This window comes from Halyomorpha halys, unplaced genomic scaffold, assembly GCF_000696795.3.
Source record: "Halyomorpha halys isolate HHAL.00 unplaced genomic scaffold, Hhal_1.1 Scaffold682.1, whole genome shotgun sequence".
Lineage (NCBI taxonomy): Eukaryota > Metazoa > Arthropoda > Insecta > Hemiptera > Pentatomidae > Halyomorpha > Halyomorpha halys.
In genome coordinates this window covers 344,876-352,458 of record NW_027106326.1, presented here as the reverse complement: position 1 = coordinate 352,458, position 7,583 = coordinate 344,876, and the positions used below count along the sequence as shown (strand labels likewise).

The 7,583-nt window shown below is 31.9% G+C and overlaps 1 protein-coding gene across 4 annotated transcripts in view; it reads left to right on the top strand.

The window, feature by feature from the left end:
• The window catches only part of LOC106685331 (uncharacterized), a 44,344-nt gene extending 37,054 nt beyond the window's left edge, over positions 1 to 7,290 (top strand). For 3 of the 4 annotated variants that reach the window (XM_067044661.1, XM_067044660.1, XM_067044659.1), the window contains 5 exons: positions 2,197 to 2,330; positions 2,475 to 2,662; positions 4,522 to 4,633; positions 5,692 to 5,847; positions 6,535 to 7,288. In XM_067044661.1, coding sequence (XP_066900762.1) covers positions 2,197 to 2,330; positions 2,475 to 2,662; positions 4,522 to 4,633; positions 5,692 to 5,847; positions 6,535 to 6,678 — 734 coding nt within the window. In that variant the 3' untranslated portion in view covers positions 6,679 to 7,288. Of the gene's footprint in view, positions 1 to 2,196; positions 2,331 to 2,474; positions 2,663 to 4,521; positions 4,634 to 5,691; positions 5,848 to 6,534 lie in introns of all 4 variants that reach the window. The other variant, XM_014427930.2, reaches the window with a different exon arrangement.
• Positions 7,291 to 7,583: the final 293 nt, after the last annotated feature.

The following is a 7,583-nucleotide window of genomic DNA, read 5'->3' as shown; positions in this document are numbered from 1 at the left end:
TGATCAATCCAAATTAATCGATTTTGTTACAATCGATCCGCTTTACTTGCCATGGTTTGTGATGCAAACAGTCTATTGACAATTGTTATGTTTTTCTATTTCATGTTTGATTTTTCTTTTTCTATAATTACTGTATAGAAACAACAAAGGTTGAAAAACTTGAGTCCATCTTAACACAAACAACCTAACGAACACTTTTGAAGGACGTGCACCGCCATCTTTCTTGTTTTGAAAATAACGTATTTCTTTTAGACAAAGAAAACTGGTTAGCTTGCTTTTTAATTTAAAATAACAAATAACAATATTAAAATTATACATAAAATAAAACATATCAAAACCCTTTATACATCAAAATATACTATTTACTACAAAAGGAGCATATTACAATATATATATATAAAGTTACATCCTTTGCAATCAGTGTCAGGTGATTGAGTAGATCAGCTGATCGAAGATGTATATATAGAGGTACGGAACAAAATAAAAGGCAGTCTTGGCACTAAAAGCAGCGGTTGTTTGCAGAGTAAAGAGGAGCATCCTAAATTAGATTCAGGCAAACGAAGAGACCTCTTGGAGAGTTATCTAGGAGAGATTAAAGAAGGCGTTCGGAGGAGGATGGTGGGTCCCAGAAGAGGACATATTCATGATGATTAGAGAGACAAAGAAACCAAAACAGTCTAGTGGGCAGTATGCCGTGGAACTATTGACAAGGTACAACAAAATCGCTGATAAACTAAGTGAGATGATGGAAACAAACCAGGTACAGGGTCAGATGCAATTCCTATCCATGGTCCTAAGGATTCAATTGGCAAAAGAGCTAGGGAAGAAGGAGGGATTTGTGAGAGAGCGCTCGTTTGTGGAAATTGCTCAAGATCTCATAGATACAAGCGCTAGAGAGGTCTATATCAGAGGTTGTAGGAAGCTGCGAGGTTTGTCTATGCACTAAGTGCGACACATATCAGCCTAAAGGAAGACAGTAGAAAACACCTACCACAATTGCACCACTCAAAGATTTACAAATCTACACATTTACTTGGAAGGGTTAAAAATGAGTGACCATGATTGACCTCTTCAGTAAAGTGCCAATGGCGCTCCAGGTGCAAGATAGGTCTTCGGAAGCAGTATTGGCAGCTCTCCACTTGTGGTTTCAGTTCTACAGAGTACCAGAACGCATCCCATCAGATGGTAGAAGAGAATTTGACAACTCTTTGATACGAAAGGAAATGAAGGACTTGGATGTGATGGCACTTCAACACACCAGGACACCCCAAAAGTAGAGGTGTAGAGTGGCTTCACGGAACGCTGAGCGATCACCTTCAATTGTACCAGATAGACCAAGGACTGGAACCGGACGTGGCAATGCCAAAGGCAATTGCGGCCTACAATCATTTGGTGCACACCGTTACAGAGTTTTTGCCGTTTGGGATCCTTTTCGGGCTTTGTGGAATCCGGCAAGACTATAAAGGCACAGCGGCGGACGGTGACGAGATTATCAACAATCGTATGACTAGGAAAAAGCTATGGGAAAATTGGAGAGGGAAAAAGCCAGGAGAGTAGCTCGGGAGAATTTAAACCTCACAGATAGGAAGGGAACGATAAAAATTGGGACAATAGTATATAGAAAGTTGGTCATTTCTATCTCCCTTTTCTCTTTTTCATTATTTTAGCTCACAAACATATATATATTACAATGTCTTATATAGTTGTTAGGAAGTGGTATCACTACAGTACTCCCTTCCTTGAAGAGGGATTCTAGGGTGATGTCCTATGATGGATATTGATTTGCAGCTTTGGTTATAGCTATAATTGTCGCTATTTTCTATGGCTACAGTGATCTTGGTTGTTTTCATACTCCATCTACTGTTCCTATCTAAGTCAGAATAAAGTAGTGTGTCGGGGTGAAAATATTGGAGTATGGATGTGTACATCGATTTGCTCCAGGTACTGTTGATTTAGAGTTTTCTCAGATATTACTGATAGGTTGGTCCCGGTAAGGTAAAGAGTGGAGAACATCAGCAGCCCCTTTTTGTGCCATGAGGTGCGAGTTGGCTGGACGACTTCGGTGTTCCCTTTAGGATATAGTCGAAGCATCATATGTAACCTTTCGTTGCTAGGTGTGGCTGTGGTTGAGTAAATTTTAAATTAAAATTGCTGTTTTAATTTTATTTGTTTCATATTATTTTTGTTATTTTTTAGGTGAATCCTCTCATTTAAAAATTTTAGACGTATTTAGGACATGTGCTACAGATCCTTCTAGTTCTCGTATTTGCTGCCGAATAATTATGATTATAATGGTGAAAGTGTGGTTAAAAATTCCTTGTATTCATCATGTAAATATGATCTTTATATTTATAGATTTTTTAAAAATTATTAATATTTAATTTCACAGAAAATTTATAAAATATAGAATTTATATCAATTAGAATTGATAAATATAAGAATAAAGGTTTTTAAGGTTCATTTAATTTTTTCAGATGTTTCCTTCTATAAATAAATTCATAGCAGAAGTGTATGGTAACCCTTTAGTAAAATCTATGCCTCTCGATTCACCTCTGCTTGAAATATGCACTAAATATGTTTATCTCAGTACTGAGGTAACTTTAAATTCCAAATCACTCTATGGTTTTGATGTGGCTGTTAAAATGGGTTTAAATGATCACAGGTATCGTTATTTCTCTTTGCATTCCTTTTTTTAACTTTATATGTGTGTATGTGTATATGTATATATCAAATAATTAGAAATGAAATTAATTGACTATTTAAAATTGTAGACAGGTATATTTAAAAAAAAATATGATATTGTAGATGGTGAAGAGGGAGATACAGTATCCCAAAAATGTTCAATATAAAAATAAATGAATTAAGATCTACTGTGCTTTAATTTTTGAAAGCTTATTTATATCTTTGACTTTCTACTTTCTACTAAATAATTAGAAATGAAATTAATAATTATACAGGTTATCAGTGTTTTTATTTTTTGCGGGTAGGGGGAAAACTACGGAAAAAAAAGAAAAGACGGAAGTGCAACAAATAAAAAGTCATACAACAGTGTGAGATTCCTACTCACTAAAAAAACACCTCCCAATTCTTCATTACCACCCTGTGGAACCACTGTCAAGCATTACTTCTTGGGGCAGAAGGGCTATATACCTACTTCTTGGGGCAGAAGGGCTATATACCAACTTCTTGTCTAGACATCTTATTTAAGCTAAGCCATGGCATGGCATGGCTAAAACTGAACTTGAGGTATGTAAGCTATAATCTTTTAAATTTTCAATCCAGCTTCTATATCATACCTCAAGATTCTATCAGTGAAATAACTCTCAATGATCTTTATGAGGTATTGTGGGGCTTCTATCCTTCGCAATCCCTCCATGATACAATCGTACCGAGCTGAATTAAAAGCATTATTAACGTCCAACGTTATAATGGCACAGTACTTCTTACTACCTATTATCCACCTCTTTCCTGTAATGGCTTCCCGAGTAGCTCTGGTTGCGAAATCAATAGCATAGATTGTCTGCCCTAACGGAAACTGTTGTAATTATCAACGATGCTCTCCAATACCTTTCTGGCAGTGTCCAGGAGACATATTGGGAGATAAGATGTGTCATCTTCTGAGGGCCCTCCTTCTCTTCGACAGGAGCACAAGACGTTGCTTTTTCCACTGTCTTAGAAATAAACCTTCACTGAGGCGAGAGTTGTACACATCCAAGTAGAGTTCTAGGCTTGACCTAATAGCTATTTTCAGGGAAAGATATAGGACATTATCCGGGCCCAGAGCTTCAGATTCCGCCACTTTCCTGCACGCCATGCCCAGTTTCTCTTATGTGATTTCTTGTCCTGATTCCGGATCTAGATCACTATCTTGTCAACAAGCACTTCCAAGTGTCTTGGAACTAGTACTGCCACTATTTTTTCTAACAATTCAGAAGAGCTTAGGGACAAGTTATATGGGTGCACTAAGTATTATATTACTTAGTGTGTCTAACGGGTATTTATGCTGAACTAACAATTAAAAAAATATATATAGTTGTTTTCGGAACAATTCTAAACCAAGGTTATATTACATAATTGTTAGTTATTATTTGTAAGATGACAGTGTTTAAGCATTTAGTTTGTAATCTTTCTAAAAAAATATCCTAATTATAACTTTTGTCACTTTTTTGAGTTTTGCTCTCATTTAAAAAAGAAAAAAACTGAATTATTGAAATAAGTATTCTGTTATATCTGAGCATACTAAATAATTCTTTTCTTCTCCTTCAGAATAATTTTATTATACTCATAGTTAAATATTTTTGTCAGAATATCTATCTTCATATTTGTATTTTGTACTTTGTATTTTTGAAATTATTGTAGAGTTATTAACTTCCTTTAATTCTGTTAAAAAAGACGATGTAAATTTACTATTGTCTTAAAATGGTTTGACTATAAATCACTGTTTTAATCAAATTTACATTGATATTTGACTGATAAGCATTTATATGACATTAGTATTAGTTGGAGATTTTTATCTTTCAGAACTAGAGGTCTTATCCTTCAATGTCTTATAAAGGTTTTAAATGGAATTGGTACAGAAAGAAGAGATCGAAACATAAAATGGCTAGTAAGACTTTTATGCTCTATATCTATGGTAAGACTTGTTATTTATTGTATTTTTAAATAATCCTTTCAATAGTATGCATATTTTTGTATATATTCCTCTTTTTTATTGTCTATAAAATTATTTGTATTAATTTTCTAATGATTTCTAATGAGATGCCCCAGTTTTTATTTTAAAAGATCAGTTTTATTATAATAGTGTTCAGTGCTTTCAAATTATGGAAATATTTATTTTAAAATTGAATTCATTGTTTAAAAATTGAAAGATTGGTTCTGTTTTTCCATGTATTCGACATTTCAATCCAATAATTTTTGCAAACACTTTTCCTGCTTTTATATGTCCGTATCAAAAAAATCTGCTGCCGACATGTTGAGATAGAGGGTGACCTCTTCTTTCTCTTTGTCATTGATGGAGAAGTGTTATCCATCCATCTTCTGCTCTGTTGGTCATCATGTATGGTTCTATGACCGCCTGTAAACTTTCTACAGCATTTTAAATGTATGAAACAGTCTTGCACTTTTCACCATACATTTCTGTCAAATGATTAATGTCTATTGGTGAAATCCCTTTCACATTTAAAAAACAAATTCCTGCACAAATTTTATACCTAGAAGTAGTGGCAATAAGAACCTCCATCAAGGACGGTTGCTGAACTACCACTATGAGACATAGCAAAGCCCGGAAAGGTGGACTTAAGAATTTAAGAAAGTACTATTTCTTCTCCAACAGTTATACAAGGAGGTGACTTTTTGAATATCGTGCTCAAACCACTTTATATAAGCTGGATATGGTCCAGGAGGTTCTCTCAGGATTCTATCCACAGTTTTTAAAACCAAATATAGTTGTTTGCCTCTAATGGGCCCTGAGTATTATGAGTCCAATTTATTATGTATATTGAGTTACTGTGACATATTTAGTGTTACGCATTTCCTCCTATGAAGGTGGTCAACTTGTTTTGACAGTAAGAATAAAACTAAACTTATGTTTTATTTTTTAAAGTAATTTTGACTGAAAGCCTGAGAATAGTAAATTCAGAAATTGTCTATTACCGTTATATTAATTTTTTTTTTTTTTTTTTTTTTTTTTAGCATCCTGATGATTTCCTTTGTCAGATTCTTGTCCATTGTGCTAGTTTTCTGTCAGCTACCAATCTATTCTGTGTCAAAGAATCATTTACTGCTAGTATGGGTCTCTTTCCTCTAGCTATTGTTAAAATATGTGAACTAAGGAGTATTACCAAAAATGTAAGTATTTTGGTAACTGTAAAAAAAAATTTCTTAAACAATTATAGTGAATTTCTGTTTTTGTTAGTAAATTATAGTATTTATTAATAATAACTCCAACTACAATGATCCAATTTACTCTTAACACTTTATTTCAAACTTCCAACATTTTGCCCCTAGGCCATTATCAAGGAGACAACCTCGCTCATTGACTAGTTATAATTCATTTAAAACTCTCTTTCTTTTGCAGGCTAATTGCCCTTATTATATAATAAACCACACAATCTCAAAAGAAAAACTATCATTTTTTACTTCTTTCTTTTGCAGGATAATTGCCCTTATCACATAATAAACCACGCAATCTCAAAACTAAAACTATCCTTTTTTACTAACTACATCAATAATAATAACAATAAAACCTACCTGCTTATGTTATTATTATTGGCATGGTTAGTAAAAAAGGAAAACAAAATTTAAAGGATAGTTTTGTTTGGAAACCCTGTACTCAAACCTCCCACCATACTCTGATCGTCTACCTTCGTAAACCCAATCCATGACTATAAAAACAGCTATTATATTAAATTTTCATTCCTTTGCTTGCCCACTGATAAATAGTTTTAGGGTATTTATATAATTTCTGTATATTATTTAATATTACAGGTAGTTAAAATGTATTATGCTATTTATTGAATATTGTTTCCTTTTTAGGTCATATTAACATTAAATGAAATTATAAAACAACGGCAAGTTCATCCTACTTTCATTGAAGCATTTAAACTTAGTATCATGGCTCTCAGGGATGATCCAAGTATTCCTTTTGATTCTGTGATAAAAAAAGTTATGGAATCGTAAAATTAATTTTCAATTTTCTTGCTTTTGAATCATCTTTGTTTTTAAATGTTTATATAGGTAATTAATGGTTTGTTGTTATTACCAGTACAAATGAATTAAAAAATAGTAATAGGCAAAATATGAAATATTTTAACGAAATTTTAAATTTTGTTAATAAATAATTTGTTTTAATGTTTCCAATTTTTAAAAATATTTTACAAAGATATATTTGCATGTATTCAACATCTTTAGATAACTTGTATTAACTTTATTGTATTTTAATTTATGATAAAATTGTTACTATAATATTTACCAATCCATAATTTTAAAAAAATAATAATTTTGTTATTTTTTAAACTACTTTGTAAATTTTATCTTTGTATTTCTGCTTCTGAATAAAGTTCATAGTATCAAACTAACATTATTAGTTGTTATATAGTTTATGATATTCTGAATATGTTTACTTAAATTATTTAAATGATTTAAATTGTCTATTCTGATGTCATTTATTTTTAGCAATGACATTTACCTGGACTAAGCCAATATTTTATAAATTTATCAAAATCATTTATTATATTTGTCCATATTTTTTTATGTCCTTGTTATTTCTATATTTTTGGGAAAAGCTTATAGTACAGTTGGTGAATGATTGTCTAAAGAAATCTATTTGATATGTATTTTATCTTAGACATGTAATTTATCTGAAATTTGTTTTTTATAACTTGTGAATAAACTATGCTTTTTATGAAAATTTTTATTTATTTATTTTTTAATTCATATTTTTGGTATGCTTTCATTTGGCTCCTGCTATCTGTTGTTAATATATGAACATATCATTGTTGATACCAAATACGCAAAACAAGTTTTTTTTTCTTTAGTTTTTATATTGCTATCCTTACTTAACCTAATATTAAATCCTAAACCAG